Source organism: Prosopis cineraria, unplaced genomic scaffold (genome assembly GCF_029017545.1).
Source record: "Prosopis cineraria cultivar Desert tree isolate PC_DT_omini unplaced genomic scaffold, ASM2901754v1 PC1908, whole genome shotgun sequence".
NCBI lineage: Eukaryota > Viridiplantae > Streptophyta > Magnoliopsida > Fabales > Fabaceae > Prosopis > Prosopis cineraria.
Window position 1 is genome coordinate 56 of NW_026557233.1, and position 21,771 is coordinate 21,826.

Here is a 21,771-nt window from a genome sequence, read left to right on the forward strand (position 1 = left end):
GGCGTCCGAGCATGGCGAAAGAGGATAGAAGGTGCAGTCATGCAAATTAAAGACTTGTTCGGCTTGTTTGAAAGTATTGTTCGGTTAAATGTTTGTGTGCCCACTTAGCAATCGCATGTTAGTTACATCCGCAATGCATCATTACATATTAATTTCTGGTTACTGGGACTTTTAAGTCTCATTCCCCGTGGTTAATATTTTTACACAGGAGCGAGTCCGGCCGAGAAAGGCACCAGAGGTGTAACTGTGGTGTATGAGACACCATCTTTTACGTTGCCTCTTATTTTAGATTATACAATGTATCTTGTGCCAACTTAGGACATATCTTCTTTGTGAAGCATGTAAACTCTAATCCTTTTTTATTAAAAGTATTTATATGACCAAGAGGATTATGTTTATCCCTCTTGATTCATGACCTGATTTGAATAACATGCCATGAGGATCATGTCTGTCCCTCATGGTTTTAATTGTTTTTTTTGAGATATTTTAAGACCTGTGGTATATTGTCTTGGATGTATCATGGTAGAAATTTTTCTACCATGATAAGGGTATGATGAGGGTTCAAAAAAAAAATAATTTGTTGAATTAATGATTTGCGAAAAATCGGTCTGTAAATTTGAGGGTGTTACAAGATTCAAGTCCCTTATTAAACCAATGTGATAGTCTTTCATTAAACAGGTAGGACAATGAGTATATAAACAATCTAGGCAAGCCATCAACTCGGATAGGAGCCCTACCATGTAGATTTAATTTTCTATTCCTCTTCTTAAGCAAACTCTTGCCTTTCAAGATCATGCAATGCATATTTATGTAATAATTTATAATTAACTTATTTCATAGAACTCCACATAACCAACTTTATTGAACTCCACCATTTTACAAATTATTAAACTCTTCAAATACATTTTCATTGAACTTCAAATCAAATAAGTCATTGAACTTCAAATTTCAAAATCATCGTATCTCACACATTCACAATCATTAAACTCTATACATTTTAAAATCATCGAACTCCTAGCAACTCTAATCATTTAACTCCCAATTACACAAATCATTGCACTTTATATTTTTATAATCATTGTACCTCATTCATTAGAAATTATTGAACTTTAAAATTTCAAAATCATTGGACTATATTAAATTACCACTTCAACAGTGGGCTCTTTAAATAAAATAAGTCACATTTGCATTTTTATAAAATCTCACACAATTCAATTATTAAATATTGATTGATAAACTAATTAACATTCAAAAGTATAAGATAGAATTTTTTTAATTTTCTCAAATTTTTGAGAGGTCAAAGATTTTACTCCTCAATACTTACTCTTGAAGTTTTCAAGAAGCTTGAATGGTACTAAGGATAGTCACTTTACAAGCATTTACAATGCAACTCATTAATATCTATATTTAGGCTAATTTTTACTAATGATTCAACACTTTTTAATGTTCAAGATTCATTTTGATTCATGTAAAAATACTCATAAGGTTTCTTAGCTTCCTTTAACCATCATTAATATCATTGAGCTCTTTAGTGGTCATTAATAGAGCCATATTGTCACAAACTAACACATTTATGAGATTTTTTAGATATTTAATGCTCCTTAACCATTAATCCTCGTATAATCATAAATATCAAATTTATTTAACTCAATCTACTCCCATTAACTCCATTTAAGTTAATGGGTTCAGATCTATAGTCTATATAGACCAAAAATATCATTATCAATCAAATTCTAACTTTTACTATTAAGAAATGGAAGAAGAGAGAAAGATTTAAGTGTCTGAAGCTTACCTTTGATATTTAAGAACTCCAAAAGCTAACTTTATTTTTAAATAATTCATATGTACAAAGTACAATTTGAAACTATATTTTTATAAAGTTGTCGATAGTTATGGGTGTAAATGTAAATATTTTTGAGTCTATTCATATCTAATTTAATCAAAATTCACTTATATTTAATGAGTTATAAAACTATAATTTATATTTTTTTATATTTATTTTATATATACATTTAATATCATTTTTATTTAATATTATTGTAATTTTATATTTATATATACATTTAATATTATTTTAATTTTATGATTTTTAAACAATAAGGGCAACATTGTTCCTCTAAATATAGTTTAGAAATAAAATTATACATTAACTTATAAAAAAAAGTCCCACTAACTACAACAATGAACGTTTAAACAACGAGACAATATTACTTTAATTTAATTAATTTAAGGATGATATTATTACAATGAATAGTTTAAAAATAATATTACTTTTTTAAAAATAATTTAGGAGTAAGATTTGAAGGACAACATTGTTTCTTTAAAAATAATTTAAGAATAAAATTATATCTTAATTTTTTTATAACTACACTTTAAGATTTTAAAGAGTTATTATTATGTGTCATTTTCCTTGTTTGGTCCCAGAACCATGTGACTGTCTGGCTGTCTTGTTGGCTTGCTTCTTTCGACTCACTAGTCAAGAGGCATCTTCAGGGGCATCTGGCAGATCCCTTGCTTTCATTTAATTGCAACACTTCGCCCTTGCATCCCTTTGAGTGTATCGGTTGACTTATCATTTCCACCCCAACTCTTTTTTTCCCCCATTTTGAAAATTCTTTCTCCATAACACCACTTGTTTACACCCCATTGCTTCATCCAATTTCTCTACCATATCATATATTCCATATATTTAGAAATATGATATATTTTTTGAAGAGTTAAATATTTAAATATATAAAATATTTTTAAATATAAAAAATAAAAAAGATATAGTTAATTAAAAAATCAATAATTATTTTATTGTGAGGTAAAATTTAATTAAAAATTTTTATATTTTTAAATGGAGGGAGTGTATATATACCTTATACCTATGCATATTTATTATACATAAATTTATTGCACATGTTATAGTTTCTTATAGGGTTTGTTTTGTTTGTTTTGTTTTTTTTTTTTTATTTTACCATTGTTTCTTATAGAGTTTGTCATATGTGTTAGTTTTGATATGATGATATCTTGAAGACTAAATACGCGCATGTATGTACGCATGGCATGACGGTTGCGTGTCAAAGGAATCTTATATACAGAACAAATGCAGATAATAAAGTGTACCCATTCCATGCTTAGTATAAGAAAAATTTCAAAAGTTTTTTTTATCATCAATATAAAATAAAATTAGCATATTTTTTTTTCAATTGTATCCCTTATTTATTTATCATGATTTGAATTCACATACAACAATTTATTATAATTATTAATTGCAAGGAGAGGGCAAAATTGACAAATCATATACTTCATCCTGGCCAAAATATAAACAGATTTTAACAATATTTTTCATAAAACCTATATCCTCATAAAAATATATATTATCACTCTTGTTACCTTGAATTCAAATTCATGACAAGTGAGAAAGTTATAAATTCATAGACACAGAAAATTAAATTAATAAATACAAGAGGCAAAATAAAACAATATTTTATAAACACTAAGTTGTTTATATTCTAGGTAAAAAATATCTAAAAAATGCTTATATTTTAAAATAAATTAAATATTTTTTAAATAATTTTAAAGATATAAGTTATAACCATCATTTGTTTTAATAAGCATGAAATTAATTAAACATGACTTATTACATAGAAAGGAATATTCCCTCCATTCAAAAATATAAGGCATTTTTTAAGGAGTTAGATATTAAAAATATAAGGCATTTTTAATCTTTTGAGATATAATAATTGTCTTTTTTTTAAAGTGTCCCCATTGATAATAATTTTATATTTATTGTAAGGTGTTTAATAGGATAAATATAAAAAGATAAAGTTAATTTAAAAGCAGGTAACTAATTTATTGAAGGGTGAGATTTCATTAAAGATGTTTTATATTTTTTAAGAGAGAGAGTATAATATATGTATATCATTGCATACAAGGAACTGTCAAATTCTCTGCGATTTGTTAGATGGATGAGGCTTATCAAAATGGTGATATCAATATAAGCCAATCCGGGCAAACATTGTATTAGTTATTTCTTAATTGTTGATTGCCTTCTTTAGCAAGCTCTGATTATTAAAACAGGGTTCTCTTGACAATCAAAAGAAATAATGCCAAAAGCAAAAATGGAATAGAGGTTAGGTGACCTGTCAATCAATTACTGGTTTTAGATAGCAGGTCAACATGAAAGTTTTTTTTATTGTTCTGCCCATGATAGCGGAGCCGATATTAAGAAAATCAATGGAGGAGGAAATGCGCGTTCCATTGAATTTCAGTTGCAAAAGAAAATTTCAATACACTAGATATTTTTTCGGTTCAGAGAAAACTTCAATTCTGAATAATGATAATGACAATCCGTTGATTCAATTCGTTCAGTAGCTCAAGGCTGCTGCAAATATTCAGCTTTCCGTCGGTTGAATCTGGAAGGCACGTGATTCTCACGGACCAGCCCATATATGATATATCTCGTGTGCGCGGCATCATTAAACTGCTTTCATTTGCCTCTTCGTTTCTGCTTCTGGCGCCTTCGGGCAAGAGCTGCGAAAATCTCTCCAGAGTTCTAAGACCAGGATTCCTCCTTTTCAAGAACTCTGCGTTACTCTTGCCGCATCTTTTTCTATCTAAATGCCCAATGGCTTCTTTGTTCGGATAACCGACTCGGGAATTGCTTGCTGAAATCCGGTGAGTTTCTTCTCCTCGCCGCATGGACGCATTATGCTCCCTCTCATTGTGTGGTGTTTCCAATTCTTTTCGTGAAGCGTTTCTTGTGTTTGATTTGATTTAGATATCATGTGGAGGTTTATTCTGAAGGAATTCATAGGAGGGAATGAAAGAGAGAGAAATGTAAAAATGTATTTCCGAGCTCTGTGGATTACTTATCCTGGTCATTTTTCTATATTATTTATTTGTTAATTAGTTATTCTAGTTCTCGTTACTTTGGTTCCCATGCAGAGGAGAAGGGAATGGTTTCACAGGTCCATAACTTTATCTGCTGAAACTTGAATATTTGAGGATCTGGGAATTTTTCTGATGCTGATTAGCCTATATACCCATATTTAATCTTTCATATTGGTAGTTTTTTTTTTTTTGGGTAACTGGAAAAAAAATCCGACTTGAAAGTCAAGTTTTTATCTGCTTTTATTAATTTATTATTTGGCTTTGGTGCGGAAGTGGTTCTCACTTCCTTTATTCCCCCCTTACTCCATGTTGTTTCGTAGTTAGGCTCCTTCTTGAGTCTTGAATGACTTCGCGAATTTGGTCCTTTTGGGCCCATATCCATCCTTTCGCAATCATTAATTTTTATTCTGGCATTCTCCTGTGGAGTTCTGTATGCATTATTATCCCTTTTCTACGCCTTTTCTGTGTTTAATTTTTTTTAAAGTCTCTCTGTATCGCGTTATTTTTTAGCTAAGACCGTTTGCAATCATGAGATTGATTTATATACTATTTATTTCACGTTCTCGTATTTGAATTTGAATTTCATATTGCAAGATTAAGCTGCTTTTGATTATTTCCTTTAGCAAAGCCCGCTAGTCAGTTTCTGTGCTGCCTGCACATCATCCAAAAATGGGCTGTTTCTACTCTAAGACAGGAAGTAAGAGAAAGTTCCCTATGGGAGAGGACCCTTTGGTTCTTGCATCAGAGACAGCCTGTAAGTCGATAAAGCTTTTTGGTAGAATCATTCAATGCTATATTAATTGCGGAATGATTATACTAGATTTGCTGATACTGCTTGAGTTATAAAGGCTGAAGTTAATCCGCTTCCAAGCTGCATGTTATGGATATACTCTTCTTCCAGCTGAAGGAATTTTAAAAATCATAATGATAATTACAATATTTATTAGGTCTCTCAATCACTCAAAGTTTTCTTGATGTTACAAGTATAATTCTAAACAGAGCTTATCCAAAAGATTAACTTAGAAAGAACTCATGCCAAAAGATTAATCCATTATATGAGAAAAACTGTTAAGCTTACAAGCCCCACTAGCCCACTTTTTGAAGGTCTCTCCAATATTGGACTCATGACACTCGCCAGAGAATTTTTGGCACGAGGCTTTTTTTTCCCACGCAATTGCACACAAAAGTGTCCATCTCGGGCATTCTGAATTTCAATGAGCAATCTTTAACTAACCAAGGAAGAAAAGGGAGACATGTTGGGTCACTGTCTCTTTCCCTAATTAAGGAATGTTACAACAATGCCTGAGTTATTTATTTTTGTTGAAAAAATTTACTTTATCCACATTTATGTGAAGCATATTTGTGATAAGATGCCTGTCTCTGTGTGTGTGGGGGGGAAGTACATGTTAACTTTGTAACTTAAAATGTGTGTCATTGTTTGGTTTCCCAGTCAGTGTTAGTGAGGTTGAAGCACTGTTTGAGCTTTTTAAGAGCATCAGCAGTTCAGTCGTTGATGATGGATTAATCAGCAAGGTACCGTATTGCATATGCTTTTTTTACCAACAATCATCCATTAAGTTTGTATTACTAGTTTGAGTTATTTTTAATCCCCCTTTCTTTCCTTTTGCATGCGTATTTTGTTAGAAGAATTTTGGTCATTAACTTGCTTGCAGTTTAACTTCTTAGACTCCTTAGGTTAATGTAGTATGCTATGGTTTCTGAGTCATAGGATGAAATTGGTTATAATGTACTTGTGATGCTAATTGACATGAACGATCTACAATATATTGCCATTTCTGTTTTCAGTCGTCTTTTAAATCTTTTTGTTTGTAGCTTAATTGATGGTTTCTTATTAACTTTGTTGTGACTGTTTCTTGTTCTTCAAACATTACAATATAGTTTCAAGTTGTAATTATCGTTCTTCTTGCTCTGCAGGAGGAGCTTCACTTGGCAATTTTCAACAACAAAAAGAAGGATAACCTCTTTGCTAGCCGAGTATGAGAACATCCTTTAGCATTCTTAAGAACATTGCTGCAATAGTTATGGTTGCTTGCAAGCATGTGTATGGCCGTAGACAGATCAAAATGCACTCTTTGGATCAGTGACGTGTAATTCTACTAGTTAATTGAGAAATTTGCACTTTCACTATATGCCTCTGAAGAAAACTCCAATATGTTAAGCATTCCTCAGGCCTGTGAAATAATTGTTGTGAACCAACTAGCATTTGATTGGCCGGCTCCATTAGGAGTTAGGTGTTGAATTTAGATACGCAGGTTATCATTCATTTGTACTTGTGAGTGGAAAATATTGCCTCTTTTCTTATTTCGAAGTGAAATATTTATTTATGTATTTAGCTTCTGGTGAATTTTTTCATTTACATATGGCTGTTAATTCTTATTCTATTTTGATAATATGTCATGCAACTTCTTGTTTCTCCATGAATTTGCTTTTTTATTACTTGGATCTTTGGATCTATATTAATATTATCCTCATTCTGCATGCAGATCTTTGATATGTTTGATGTTAAGCAGAAGGGAGCCATTGACTTTGGCGATTTTGTTAGATCCCTCAGTGTCTTCCACCCTAAAGCATCACAAGAAGACAAGATAGATTGTAAGTTGAAGATCAATTCCTTAAATTTAGATTTGTGGATCATCCTCTATCATATGTTGTGATCTGGGTGTACTGATAGGTTATGTTTGGGATTTGATTGCAGTTTCGTTTAGGCTTTATGATTTGCATAATACAGGTTTTATTGAGCGCCAAGAGGTAAGTGAGATCCGAATATATTTTTTCCAGCAATGGCTTTCTTATTCTCCAGATTGATAAGCACCAAGTCTCTTTCTATACATGTGCCTACTAATCTCATGAAGCGTCTTCATTTCACATTTGGGTTTGCGGCAGGTCAAAAAAATGTTAATTGCTCTTCTTTCAGAGTCCGAAATGAAGTTGGCCGACGATGCGTTAGAAAAAATCCTTGATAAGGTGAGCCGTGCTTTTTCAAATCCTAGATGACATAAAACATGTATATCAGCAGTCAAACAAAAAGAAGTCTTATTATATTGGGTGGAGCTGCCTACATAAAAGATAATTAACCCGCCGACTGTGGGGATCGAACCCACGACCACGTGGTTAAAAGCCACGCGCTCTACCACTGAGCTAAGTCGGCTTGTAGTGTATTAGTTGTGAAAGAAATTGAAAATTAATCAATTTTATCAAAAGTATAGGTAATCAATTGAATTTGTATGTATACCGAAAAAAAAAAGAAAAAGAAATAGAAATACGAGATCGAATTGCTGTAAACTTCTTCTCCTTCTAGCAGTAAACATCACAATAATGAAGGTTAAAACTTGACATTCTGTTCTTGTGATCAGACTTTCTTGGATGCTGATATAAATCAAGATGGAAAAATAGACAAGTTCGAATGGAAAAACTTAGTTACTAAGAATCCATCGTTACTAAAAGTCATGACCCTACCCTACCTGAGGTATGTCTGCGTGTAATGTGGTTTATACTAAAGTTATTTGAACAACTTTCGGTTTCGCTCATATCGTGTAATTGTGAAATCAATGCAGGGACATAACAACCACCTTCCCAAGCTTTGTTTTTCATTCCAAGGTCGACGAAATTACAAAGTGAGAACATATCTATTTAGTATATGCAGTTAGGACTTAGGAGCTATATTAGGTGTAGTTTTGTCTTCCAAGAGATGTTTAAGGTCACTGCGGTGTAGTGATAAAGATGTAAAGTATCACTTAGAGGACTTTGATTGGAATCCCCCTTCCGTGGTGCGCCAGATTTATTTTTGAAGAGGGATGAAGTAATTTTGCCTTGCACGGTTTATTGTATTTGTATAGTGTGCTGTAACTGTCTAAATGATGCTTCCCTTAGATAAAATTGGTAAACATGTTCAAAGAGTGCATAAATAAGAAGAAAGGCCTACTTTACTCTTTCCTGAAAACTAGAAATCTCAACTTCATTATTTGTTAAATTGAACACATTTGCCGGGAAAAAAAACAGAAATTAAATGGAAGTTTCCTTTTCATTATTTGAACCTCTGAAATCAGAATTTTGCAAATATCTCTGTATTAAAAGAAATACTTTCTATAGTCTTGTTTATCAGAAATAAATGATAGTTAAAATTAAAATTGGTAGTAATTTCATAAAGAAGAATGGAGTTAACCAGAAGTTGAAAACAAACGAAATTAACTTCAAACATGCTCGCTCGCTGATATATATATATATATATATATATATATTTTCTCTCTAGACTATATCTAAATTTGTAAATTTCGTAACTTGTGATTAACTTACATAAAAAAAAAAAAAACCCTGTCAGTCAGTCCGTAAAACATGTCTTTTAACAAATTTTTCAAAAACTAGGTTGGTATTAAAAATATCTTTTTCTTTAACAGAAAATAAGGTTCAAGAACTAAGTTAATATTAAGGTAGGAAAAGGAAATTAAGCGTAATTAAATGAGTATGACATAGATGATAGCAATTTAAATCTTTTAAACATCATTTCAAAGTTTAATTCTTAAAAATATGTATAGAAAGGTATTTTTTAAAAGAAGACAACTCGTTTAATGACTATCAGGTTACTTGAGAAATTAGCTTTACAATTGTTGAGTATGAAGATAACTTGAGAGAAAAAAAGGGAGAATACGAGTAAAGTTTGACCTGAACGTGAAAAGTATATCTTTTTAATGATTAAATTTGCTACTTGTTATTCATAGTTTTTATATTTTAATGAAAAGTCAATTATATGTTTTTAAATGAATTTTTAATTAAAAAACGTCGTAAAAGGCAACTTTTTTTCTGCAGTAACAAACCAATAATTCACAACTAAGGGAATGGCCAGTGATCCAACCCCCGTGTAGGATTGCCTCCAACCGTCCAACGGTAGCAAGCAAAAATAAAATAAGGGAATATGAATTGTCATTTTCCCAAATAAAAATCCACAGTTGAGAAGTGAGAACTCTATAGCCTTCGAATGTTATTATGGCCATCGCCCATCGGCATCGTCTAGCCTATTGCCACCCAAAGAAATTGGCTTGAATGAAAACTCAAGTCAGAGACGCAGAGCACTGGTATCGGTGACCGATCTGATCCGAGCACAACTCCTTGTGACGTCCATCATTGGTAAATCTCCCAAGCACGAAACTGTGAACTGTCACTGGGCTGGTTCGACCTTCGTAGTCTTCCCTCCTTCTTCAGCATTGGAAACGGCGAGAGCACGTTGGAAATCAGAGGCTAACAAGGATTTGTCTAGTTGAATCCCTCACGCGGTAAGCTTTCCGTCATTCCGTGTGAATTTTTTTTGGTTAAACTGAAAGTGGTGTTTTTTTAAGTGAGTAGCCGTATCCCAACCGTATCTGAATATGTATTGTCTTTAAATAAATACTGATAATAATTTTGATACGCCGGAATATGTCTCCTGGTGCATTCGACACGGATTATTGGGTTTTTTCTTTTTGCACGACTCGGTGCTTTTGGTGTTTGATAACCGAACGTCTTTTGGGTGCATTTGAATGCTCAATATAAATACCGAGGTATTGGGATGGTGTTTGGTTTCACCAAAGAAATTTTATCACTTAATCACTGCATTAAGTGCTGTTTGCTTAGAAAGGCCTCTGCCCTTCGGAGGACTGCCTTGACGTCAAACGTTTGTGAATATGTCTGCAATTTTCAACTTCGAGGGTCTCAGGTGTCATATATTTACTGCATACAGTTCAGTCGCGCTCTGCAAAATTCTTCCACTTGTAACCCCTGCGAAAGATTACCTTGGGAAGGTTCCTCTCATGAAATTCTGTTGACGAAGCTTGAAAGTTCTTTGAATAATCATCAAGTTCAAGAGGCATGGGAATACTTTCATGATTTTAAAAGCCTTTATGGCTTTCCTGCGGGTTTTCTAGTGAATCAGCTGGTTGTTCAATTATCTTACACATCTAATCATGTGTGGTTACGAAAAGCATGTGTCCTGGCCTTGCAAATTGTCAAAGAGAAGTCAAACTTCCTTCAGTCTGATACCTTAACTAAACTTTCTCTCTCTCTAGCAAGGCTGCAAATGCCAGTCCCTGCCTCAATGATTCTGAGGGTGATGCTGGAGTCCAAGTGTGTACCCCCTATGAATTTATTGTCATTGATTTTTTTGCATATGGTCAAGACAGAAATTGGAGCACACATCGCATCCAATTATCTGGTTCAAGTTTCTGGTTGTTTTAAATCCTTAAATGAGAAAAAAGTTCACGAGGCAGTGCTGGTCAAACCGACTACAGTGATCTTTAACCTTGTGCTTGATGCTTGTGTGAGATTCAAATTATCATTGAAAGGTCAATGCATCATGGATTTAATGCCAGTGACTGGCACAGTGGCCAATGCACACTCAATTGTCATTATCTCACAGATACTAGAGATGAATGGTTTGAGAGATGAAATGAAGGAATTAGGGAGCCATATTGATGGAGTATCAACTCCTTACCTTCCTCATTATCGTCCTTTCTATGATAGCTTGCTGAACTTGCACTTCAAATTTAATGACATTGATGCTGCTGCTGAGCTTGTTTTGGGTATGAATAAACAACATGGTTGTGGTGTTAATAAGGAGGATAGGAAACACGTGCAAAAGCCTTTCCTTGTTGCAATTGGATCTCATCACCTCAAGAATGGATTGAAGATACAGTTTGATTCTGAGCTGCTGCAGAAGGATACTGTCCTTAAAGTGGAAGGCAGACAACATCTTATCTTTTATAGGGAAGGAAAACTTGTCCTTAGTAACAGGGCTCTTGCCAAGTTCATTAGTCGGTACAAGAAAGATGGGAGGATTAGTGAACTGACAAAACTTTTGTTGAGCATTCAAGTAAATATGTGTTCATTAGCAGGATCTAGCTTATGTTCTGATGTGATTGGTGCTTGCATTCAGTTCGGCTGGCTTGAATCTGCCCATGATATTATGGATGACATGGAAGCCTATGGGTGTAGAATGGGCTTAGATGCATACATGTATCTTCTGTCAGCATATTACAAAAGAAAAATGCATAGAGAAGCAAAGGCTCTAATAAAACAAATGAAAAGGGCAGGTTTTGATGAAAACTTATCTGATGACACTATTAACAAACTTGTTCTCGACACAGAAGCATCATATTCATTTGTTTTGTCAGATTTAGCAGTCACTTTGGGTGAAGTATTGAAAGATGAAGAGATGTTTTCCCCTACAGTGTATGAGCTTAATTCTTGTATCTACTTTTTTAGCAGGGCAAGAATGATTGAAGATGTGTTGAAGGCATATAGAAGATTAAAAGAAAAAAATATTCAGCCCACAGTCCAAACATTTGCTTATATGTTATATGGATATTCATCCCTGGGTATGTACCGTGAAATCACAATTTTATGGGGAGACATTAAGAGATTCATGAGTAACGGCAGTTTAAAGCCAAATAGAGATCTGTATGAGTTACTACTGCTAAATTTCATTCAAGGTGGTTATTTTGAGAGAGTGATGGAGGTCATTGGACATATGAGAGACCAAAACATGTACACTGATAAGTGGATGTACAAAAGTAATTTCCTAAGAATTCATAGGAATCTTTATAGGAGTTTAAAAGCATCGGATGCTAAAACAGAAGCACAAAGCAAAAGATTTGAGTATGTTCAGGCTTTTAGGAAGTGGGTGGGTATTGATTAAACATCTCGAGTAATGTTTATGAATTGATGCATCCGCATAATTTCCTGCTAACCCTTGGTGTCTTATCACAGTCAATGTTATTTACTGAGGCATATTTGTGATCTATCAGTGTTAGTTCTGTTTCAACTCCAGTGTTCTTGGAAAATGGGAGTGAAGTATATGAGAACGAGTTTCTCCAATACTGATGGTGTAACATCTCAATACAATGTAAATGGATTTGAATGATTTTCAGATTCTGATAAATAGTGGAATCGATTCACTGATGTCATGCTATCCTTTGGTGAAATATGGCACGCTGCTGTCTTCTGTTATGAAAGGATGTAGCAGTAATCCGTTCTCACTATTTGCCACGGAATTGTAGGATATCTGGCAAATACACCTTTTCCATTCACTCATTTAAGCTTGATGATGCCTAAACAGCTCCTCTTTATGTCCCACAAGAAAATTTTATTTGACTGTAAATTGAACGGATCTATAAGTGTGGCTTTTATTTTGTAGTAGAATAACTGTCCCATATTCTATATGTATTGGATATTGCTGTCGAGCTCATCTAAGCTACACAATTTGGGCACTATGCCTTCCAAAAGTAATTTGAACATTGTATGGCTTTCCACGTTCATGCGTCTGGTTTGGGAGATTAATTAATAATAATTTCTCTCTCTCTCTTTGTCTTTACTAGCTCAGAATCGGGGACACTTCTGAATCAATGTGGGGAACGGGAACCATTTAGTATAAGATCAAGTGGAATGTGTGTTTTATTTTATGAAAGCTCGTATTAAACATGAGAATTCTTGTTCCCAAGGTCTTATTTGTTAACTTTAGATCATGAGAGATGTCCTGCCCCCTTCAAATGTAACAAAATTTGCCATTACTGATAATTTTTTCTTTAGCCGTCCAGTGGATCCCTTTATATTCATCAGGACTGTTTTAATCCTTCAAGAATTCGAGCACTGCTCTACTCTGTGGTCGAAAAATTCTTAAACTCCTGTTGGATTAAATGTGGAAAGGAATCTGTTAAATATTTTCTGTAATAAGGCAAGTTTTTTTAGCATATTAAATTTCTTCGCTTCATTTTGTTTTCAGCATCCTTCGTTTCAAAATTATCATTAAAACAAGTGACTACCCATGTGCTCTAAGGGCCAAAGGCCTACTGCTAGGAAAATATTTCTATGAAGTCATCTTAGCTCGCTTATGGAGTCAATTAACTCCAATTCACTGACCTACAGAAATGCAGTTTTCAACTTTTTTAAATGAACGACTGCTCTAAATCCCCAGTATGATAGCATGGTCATTTATGCAGTTCATGTTACCGTTGGTTCTATTATTCGTGGATCGAAAATGGAGTTGGCTTGGGGCGCTATTGAGAATGGTTGTCCTCATTGCTTCGCTTTCCTTTTTTAAATTTTGATTGGTTAAGCCGTATAATGAGTATGCTTTGGAATCAGATGTTATTGGGGATATTGTTTTGAGAGCCTTGCCACTGAAGATCCTAGAAGGTCTGATGGAGAGGGGATACATTATGTCGATGCCAATGTTGAATATTGTTATGTGATCTAAACAAAAGTAGGGGCTCACCGCATCTTGATGGGTGCTGGGATGGCTTGTTGTGACTCAACTGATGATGGAAGGAGATTTTATGTTGAACTAAAAACAAGTCGTGAGGTTGACAAAGTCTCAGCTTCTTTGCATCTTACTTCCATCCCATTACTTCTGGTTTCTTGTTATAGTCATGATATAGGCTCTTAACAACATGTCATCTTCAATGATGCATACAGCGACAACAACAAGCCTTATCCCACTAGGTGGGGTCAGCTATATGGATTATATGATGCTATTGTGCTATCTTCAACGATGCATACTGAGGAAAAAATGAGGGAAAAACTGCTCAAGTTTTGGGTAAAGTTTATCCTATCTTATGCTATGAATTAATATACTTTCTGCTTAAGTATTTTTATTGTATCTGTTTTAGTTGTGTCCATCTTGAGTTAGATGTTTGTTCAGTTGTTGGAGAATTGAGCTTTATATTTTGGAGATTAGCTTATATTTGTTTTAAGAATTTTCTGTTTTTTTTTTTTTTTAAACGCTGTCTTCAGGATAATTCTACCATGAGATCAGGTGGTCCTTTTTTAAAAATTGTGAGTTCATTGAATTTATTCTTTAGCAAGACCTCTATTCTTGATTTTTGCAGATTCAGTCATGTTCGGAAGGAGTTCCATATATTGTCATAGGATTTAGGTAATTGTGATCATCGTACCATTAGAATTTATTTGTTCTTGCACAAGCTTTCGTATGATTAATGGAGCTTATTATAGCTTGAACTGCATAGCAAGTAGCAACTTGTTCATCAGATGGGACATTCTCCATCAAGCATCTATTGCAAATGTGAAAGCTTGCTATTGACAGTTTGACTTGGTGTTTATCCTAAAAATATTTTGGTTGCAATGAAGAGATGATTCTGATTGTCTTTTTCAGACGGAAAGATTAAGATGTAAGAACCAAAGAAATCACTTAACAACAACAACAAAAATTATTGGAGTTATTACTTGTCGACGCTTTTGGTTTTTACTCATAATATATACATCAAAGATAAGGACCTTGTATTATATTGTAATGGCATCCCCATGAATCATGTTACAATTTTTACAAAGTCTTCTATTCGCGTTTCCTACCAAAAAGAAATCAATCTGTGACCTTGAAACTCCGCTTTTATAAGTGATGAGTTGCCCATCCCTCTTCTTGAAATAGGTATTAGCAATCTTGAAATCATATGCCAAGTAGAAATCCAAGATATGTTGTCCTTTATTATTTAGTTTCCCAAAACCCAAACCACCATACACCCTTGTATAATGACTTGCCTCCCTCCCGACATGTCTATTAAAATCTCCTCCAATAAAGATCTTTTCATGATGTGGTATGCTTTCAATCAACCCCTCTAAGTCTTCCCAAAATAATTTTTTAAGACTGGCTTCTATTCCAACTTGAGGTGCATAAGCGCTAATAATATTGATAGTCTTAACTGCTACAAGACACATGTTGCTAATCTTTGCTTTGCTTGGTGATTGCAATGATGAACCTGCTATTAGTGGAAGCTCCCACTTCTCTCTCCTGTCGGCTCCAGACTTCATAGCCAAAGGCAAAGATGTTCACATAGTCTTTTTTGTTCTGAGGCATGAAGGGTTATATATGGACAAAAATATGTTCATACGTGCTAATCAATCATCACTTAATCTTAGGATTGGTTTAAGTTGCCTCAGAAAAGGAACTAGAAAATCATAAAAGCTAGACTCTCAACAAATGTTTAACATGACTTTTTACCTGATGTTAACAAAACTTGTCGGCAGGGAGGAGTCTGCTTGGCGTTTGCAGACGAAGTTTTATGCTGGCTTTATGGAATAGTCAAGGAGAGTGAGTATTATTGAACCATTCAGTCTTTTTCAGCGAGCTGATAAAAAAGGAACATGAAGAAATCTTGCAAATTGAAACTTAAGTCCCAAATCTATTCGTTTGGTGTGTATAAGTTAGTAATTGACAAGCACATGCCTAGTTTTCAGATGAAGATTGCATATTGCAGCTTGCTCAACCTTTCACCCGTTTGGAGCTTTTACAGGCCCAGTCTTGTCTAGATGCAATTACTAGTCAGTCATCTTGAGCTGCTGTGAAGAATTAGAGACCTTTACAGCTGTTTATACAATTCAATCTGACAAGTAACAGGAATCTTCCCCTTAGCTTGAATCGGTTCATGGTTGTTTTGATACTTGATGGAAATCCTTGAACAGGAGTGAGCTGATTTTGTTAATGAAGAGGAAATTACACTGGGTTATAATCTTATACTACTTTTGGGTTGAATGATTTGTGATGGAAAATGTCTGTGAATTACTATTAACCATTTTGATTCATAGTTGGGCGGCGGGCGCCCCTCTGGGAAATTTCCTGATGTGTCTGTAATTCTTGTGACTTTTGGCCGACAGAATATAGACCTAATGATGAAAATATTAGGCAGAATGCAAAGAAATTGTGCTCCTGACATTCAATGAGTGTTCCAATGAGTGTAGCTCGATATCTACGAAGAAGTTGACGCTTGCGAGAAAATTTTTTTAAGGATTTATAATAATCTATTTATATATTCTAATTAGAACCAAAAATAAAAGTCAAGCTTAAAGACACTGTTTTAAAAACCAGATCGAACCGGACGGTCAAACAATCGATCGGTTTGGTTTCCGGTGTGGTTCATAAGAAAAAACCATTTTAAGAGTCGAGACGTTTCGAACCGGCGGTTAGAAAAGGAACCAAAATCAAGCCAGAATCGGATCCGGTTTTCAAAAACTGAATTATTCAAAAAATAACTTTTTATCAAATTTTTTTAAAAAAATGACTAATTTTTTTAATCATTTAATATTATGTTATATCATATGGCTTGTTAAGTTATGATAAATTTAAAATATTTGATTTTTTCAAGTTAAATAGTAATTTCATATGTATTTTTTATATTTAAATTATTATATATATATATATATATAATTTTTTTTATTTAATTATTACGTCACCGGTTGGACCATGCAAACCGTGAACCGCTGACTTTTCCTGTTCAATGTTCGGTCTGGTCCTGAAAATATTGCTTAAAAGCCTTTTTTAAATAAGAGTTCGGACTTTAAAAATAATTTTTTTTAAGTAACCAAACTTGAAAGCCTGACTCTAATAAGCTTTGTCAAATAAGGCTTAGGCCTAAGTGACCCTTTAAATCCTATTATATTATTATTAATTTTTTTTTGGTGGAACACACATTTAAAGTCAAAGACCTGCTAGACCTGATTCTACATGTATTATATTATTACTAATTTTAACTTATTTTAAAATTAATTTAATATAATTTAATAAATATTAGTGTATATTATAAATTTTATGATATTTTTATCTTTCTAGAATTATTATGTTTGTGTTTTTTTAAAAAAAATAAACTGTTTTTTAACCAAAATTTAAATTTTATTATTAAACTTCTAAATGTGTATTGTTTAATTTCTAAAAGATTATGATGATTTTAATTTTTTTAATTTTAAAATATTTTAATTAATTTATAGTGCTTAATTCTATTTAAATTTTTTTTAAAACAAGTCTTGTGGGCTAGGCTCTGAACCCTTCAAATAAAGAGCGGGCCTCAAAAAAGGAGAAAAAAAATGAAAAATCAAGTTTAAGGGTTTAGGCCCCTATGAGGTGAGTCCAACCATTTTTTAAGTCTAATCCCTATAACTTTGTAAGCACCTAAATCTTGATCAATAAAATGCTATAATTGACAACGTATTAGAAAATTCATGTTTAGATGCTATATATGGTTCAGTAGAAAATTATGAAGAAACAAATTTAGGCCTCGTTTGGTTATTAAAAAAATAGAATGGAATGATTTAAAAAAGTAAAAATAAAAATAAAATGATCAAAAGAGATGGTGAATCACGTTAATAAAAGGAGAAGATAATTTAATTCATAGAGTTGGGAATCATGATTTATGAGATTTTTAGAGGGTATAATGATTTTTACATTTGTAATATAAATAAATTTTATCATGCTTATCATAAAAAAAAAGATAATTTAATTTATTTTTATATTAATTTTTTTAATCTATTCTATTTTATTTATTTCTAATAATCAAACTAGTAATCAAACGAGATTATAAGATTAACACATTTCTTTGGCTACAAGAACAGCTTTGTAGATGGCAATTTACGTCTTCCCCTTTGAGTTTTTTTAGCTGATCTTGCTCCGTTCGAGATCCCTGCGTCACGTATAGATGGCAACCCTCCTGGATTAGTGCATCTGTGTGTTAAAGAGATAAGTTCAAGTTAATGTTATCAAGGCGATCAAATAAATAAATATCTTAATGGTTAAACCTCAAAATCAAATTTGAACAACCCAATCTTAAAAATTAAGGGGAAGAGGGTGGATCAGCATGATGGCCTTATGGGAGGAGATAGACAATTCTTGCAATAATCTCCAGAATTTAAGATTTTTGTTTTGTTTTAAAAATTTTAAGAAGTTTTAGTATCTGTTTAGGCTTGGTTGAGCTTGGGCCCTCTTAAATGTTCATAGGCTCAAATGTATGTAGAATGGGCCAACTTTTCATGAGACGTACAAAAAAAGGTCCGCAACAAAATGCGTATAAGATAATTCAGTTTCCAAACACGACGTCCGGAAGGATGCGATGCACCGACCTGGGCTAAAATAGCGAATTGATGTACAGGAAAGGAGGAGACGAAGACGAGGTAAGAAACGCAAAGAGAAGTGCGAGATGGAGGAGAAGACGAATCCAGGAATAAGCAGCGATGCAATGGAGAGCATTTCGGAGAGGTTATCGTCTTTGGAGAACCTTTACTTCCCTCGTGCTCTGCAATCAACTGCCACCGACCCTTCTCAGCGGAAGGCCATCTTTCTCGACCTTCTCTCTCGAGACGTCGCCCTTTTCTTAGGTAATTTCTCTTTCTTTTCGCTCTTTGTTTTTATAATCTTCTTCCCGGGCATATAGTTGCAGTTGTGAGATGCTCAATTCAAGTATTCTAGTTAGCCGAAGCCAAGTAGTTTAAACGACAGTCAGCTAAAACATTTGCATGAACCATTTTCGATTGATGGCTTAATGTGCCGGAAGTTTTACTGCTTCTTTTTTTTTTTATTTAGTCTTTTCTTTTGGCTTGAATCTTGTGTAGAACGGTATGGGTCTCAACTTACAAGTAATGAACTGCACGAGTTTGATGCGCTGAAAGGCGACTATGAAATCAATTGGCATTTGAAGCGTCTTTGGAGCATAATGAGCCCAACATCGGAGGAGTTGAGGATGAGGTCAGTGACAGTGAAGAACCGAAGGCGGGCTTACTTGGATAAATTGATGTGCGATGGGAACTACTTCTCGGAAGATGCAATGAGGGAGAGAGAGCCATATCTTCATCACGAGTATGTGGGGAGATTTCAGGACCAAAGTGGCAGAGGCATGGCAAGGCCTGGAGAACGTTGGTCGGAGACTTTGATGAGGAGGTCAGAGGAAGCATTCCTTGTTGCAAAAATTAGAGGGGAACAGCAGAGGTTAGGTGTGGCTGAAAGGGACTGGATTGGTAATGAGAGTATTCAGCAGGAGGAGGAGGAGGAGGAGGATGAAGAAGTGAGAAAAGCTACTAGTGATGGACATCCTACGGCGGTAAGACACTGAACTTGCTCTCGCTTGCATTCTTTTTTGATTGATTTAATAACCAATTGGGTTTTTTATGCTTTCATTGTTTAAGGAATCTCGATAAGTATTGAAATTTCTGTCTTCTGGACATGTTAGTCAGAACTCACGACACAATCCACCTCTACTTGGTTCAATCTTGACTGCCTTGTATTTTTATGCTTTTCCACTTCCTTATGTATTATGTCATTGGTATCCACTGTGAATTTTCATCTATATTTGGCCCTGAGTGGAGCTGTATACTGTTGCAGCGGATATGGATAAATTGATAATATAAGATGGTATGTGGATATCCAAAACATTATTTCTAGTCGTTGCTTGTACTTAATGAAATGCTAATATACGATGAGTTTGACACTCCACACATGAAGGTTACTTAGTGCTGAATGTTTTGTTGTATCAAAAAGGATGCTGAATGTTTTGTTGTCTTTCTTGAGAAAAGTTGTTTGATTCCTCATCAAATGTGATTATCTTGCTTAAGCTTATGTTAATTTCCATTAATGGATAATGTGAATTGCCTATGTTGATAGTAAGTTTGATATGTGAAAATAGGATTTAATGTCTGATGGCTTTGGACCTCTATTTTGCGGGAGATTGTGGTGTTAAAGTGGATAATAAGTGTGTTTTGAATTTAATGAATATAATCTTTGCTGTCACTTGCAGACGCACTTAAATCGCCCAGATGATCCATCCGACCAAACAAGGGAGAATGAGGAATCATCTTTATCTCCAGAAGAAATACAAGATCGTTTGAATCAATTCACCTACATAATGCAGCAGAAGTTTTTGTTGGGAGAAGATCAGGAACATTTAGATTACTCCAGGATAGACAATGATGAGACCCTTGATGATCATTGGCAGAAGGAAGCTAACGTTGATGCAGAGGAGAAGTATTTCGCTGATGATTAGACTGGTAATCAGATGTGCAGACATTGCATGTATTTCATTCAACAGATCGTTACTTTTCACCGAGGACACCAACCAGATGTTGAAGTTGTTTTCCAGGACATCCCTCCTTCTGAGTAGAGATATTCTCCTTGATGAGTTCTGTTTTGAGCGGCATCAACAAGATGTCGATGCTAGCTAGCCTTTCACGTTTTTCGTGGTCTTTTTGTTTTGAAAAAATCACTAATATGGTTTATATGTGTAATTATAAAGGTAATATTATTAAGTGGAAAATGGATGTCATCAGTCTCAGTTTGATGGTGGTGGTTTATTATGTTTCCTTCCATGAGAGACACTGCAATTCTACAATACATAGCAGAACCTCTCCCTATTTTAGATATTTTCTTCCGGTAATGCCATGTAAAATTATAATCTTTTTCACATTTAAAAAAGCAAGCTTATATAGGATATTTAAAGAAAGATAGAGAGGAAAAGGATTACAAAATATACAAATAAGATGACAGATTTTATAAGCTTAAACAACCCCGCCCCCAAAAAAAAGGGCCAACACACACAAGTAAAGTGTAATGTTTGGTCTTTAATTTTTTTAAATTATTAATTTAGTTTCTAAATTTTTATTCAAGTTGACTTAATTTTTATAGTTTTTTTCCACACAGGACAGAAATTATATTTACTCAATGAATCACTGCATTTGTCTGGATATATCTGCAAGACATCAAAATTTTTTTCCCCCGAATGTGGATGAAATTGGGAAGAAGAAATGGAATAGAAATTTTGATAAAAAGTAGTTATTACGAAATAGTTATTATTAAATATAATGAATATTATATATTTCAGTTTTTTAAAAAATAAAAAATATGAAAAATACTATTTTAGGCTCTTATATTGTGCTGAAATTTTATTATAAATCCTTACACTTTTTTGGATGTTTCAAGTTTTTATATTTTTCTTCCTCTATAACATTGGTTTTTATAATTTTAGAGGAATATTAATATGGCACAAACAATATTAAGATTGATAATGCTTCCATTGACATGGCTAAGTTTGTGCTGATATATTAAATGAGTATTGAGTTGGACTTTTTATAAGCATAATAAAT

The 21,771-nt window shown here is 33.7% G+C and overlaps 3 protein-coding genes, 1 long non-coding RNA gene and 1 other non-coding gene across 12 annotated transcripts; 4 read left to right on the forward strand and 1 right to left on the reverse strand.

The window, feature by feature from the left end:
* The first annotated feature begins 4,245 nt into the window (after positions 1 to 4,245).
* LOC129301123 (calcineurin B-like protein 1) lies at positions 4,246 to 8,839 on the forward strand. Of its 3 annotated transcripts, XM_054939694.1 has the most exons (10): positions 4,246 to 4,662; positions 4,766 to 4,832; positions 5,502 to 5,632; positions 6,329 to 6,411; positions 6,814 to 6,873; positions 7,383 to 7,491; positions 7,595 to 7,647; positions 7,783 to 7,863; positions 8,253 to 8,365; positions 8,454 to 8,839. In XM_054939694.1, exons 3-10 carry the CDS (start codon positions 5,548 to 5,550, stop codon positions 8,515 to 8,517), a joined length of 648 nt encoding a protein of 215 aa, XP_054795669.1. In that variant the 5' UTR covers positions 4,246 to 4,662; positions 4,766 to 4,832; positions 5,502 to 5,547; the 3' UTR covers positions 8,518 to 8,839. The 3 variants fall into 3 exon arrangements, with proteins under 3 accessions (XP_054795669.1, XP_054795668.1, XP_054795667.1); XM_054939693.1 differs by lacking the exon at positions 4,766 to 4,832 and having other exon boundaries at positions 5,473 to 5,632; XM_054939692.1 differs by lacking the exon at positions 4,766 to 4,832 and having other exon boundaries at positions 4,247 to 4,662.
* Positions 7,976 to 8,047, reverse strand: TRNAK-UUU (transfer RNA lysine (anticodon UUU)). The gene has a single exon. It is a non-coding gene; the product is annotated as a tRNA-Lys (tRNA).
* Positions 8,840 to 9,765: 926 nt separating the features above from the next.
* On the forward strand, positions 9,766 to 16,593 carry LOC129301126 (uncharacterized). 6 transcript variants are annotated; one of them, XR_008590916.1, is made up of 3 exons: positions 9,766 to 10,166; positions 13,863 to 14,458; positions 14,656 to 16,593. It is a non-coding gene; the product is annotated as an uncharacterized LOC129301126 (long non-coding RNA). The 6 variants fall into 6 exon arrangements; XR_008590917.1 differs by having other exon boundaries at positions 14,751 to 16,593; XR_008590914.1 differs by having other exon boundaries at positions 13,863 to 14,224; positions 14,338 to 16,593.
* LOC129301125 (pentatricopeptide repeat-containing protein At4g17616) lies at positions 10,161 to 13,237 on the forward strand. The gene has a single exon (XM_054939695.1). It carries the CDS (start codon positions 10,439 to 10,441, stop codon positions 12,560 to 12,562), a length of 2,124 nt encoding a protein of 707 aa, XP_054795670.1. The 5' UTR covers positions 10,161 to 10,438; the 3' UTR covers positions 12,563 to 13,237.
* A 2,153-nt stretch (positions 16,594 to 18,746) lies between the features above and the next one.
* On the forward strand, positions 18,747 to 20,967 carry LOC129301127 (uncharacterized). Its single transcript, XM_054939697.1, has 3 exons — positions 18,747 to 19,017; positions 19,252 to 19,736; positions 20,430 to 20,967. The coding sequence occupies exons 1-3, from the start codon at positions 18,840 to 18,842 to the stop codon at positions 20,673 to 20,675; spliced, it is 909 nt and encodes a 302-aa protein (XP_054795672.1). The 5' UTR covers positions 18,747 to 18,839; the 3' UTR covers positions 20,676 to 20,967.
* The last annotated feature ends 804 nt before the right edge of the window (positions 20,968 to 21,771 follow it).

Coding starts and splice junctions, on each gene's coding strand:
- LOC129301123 (XM_054939694.1), top strand. CDS start 5,548: ATGGGCTGTTTCTACTCTAAGACAGGAAGTAAGAGAAAGTTCCCTATG. Junction 7,648..7,782: donor GTTTTATTGAGCGCCAAGAG/GTAAGTGAGATC, acceptor GGTTTGCGGCAG/GTCAAAAAAATGTTAATTGC. Junction 7,864..8,252: donor TAGAAAAAATCCTTGATAAG/GTGAGCCGTGCT, acceptor TCTTGTGATCAG/ACTTTCTTGGATGCTGATAT.
- LOC129301125 (XM_054939695.1), top strand. CDS start 10,439: ATGGTGTTTGGTTTCACCAAAGAAATTTTATCACTTAATCACTGCATT.
- LOC129301127 (XM_054939697.1), top strand. CDS start 18,840: ATGGAGGAGAAGACGAATCCAGGAATAAGCAGCGATGCAATGGAGAGC. Junction 19,018..19,251: donor AGACGTCGCCCTTTTCTTAG/GTAATTTCTCTT, acceptor AATCTTGTGTAG/AACGGTATGGGTCTCAACTT. Junction 19,737..20,429: donor GTGATGGACATCCTACGGCG/GTAAGACACTGA, acceptor TGTCACTTGCAG/ACGCACTTAAATCGCCCAGA.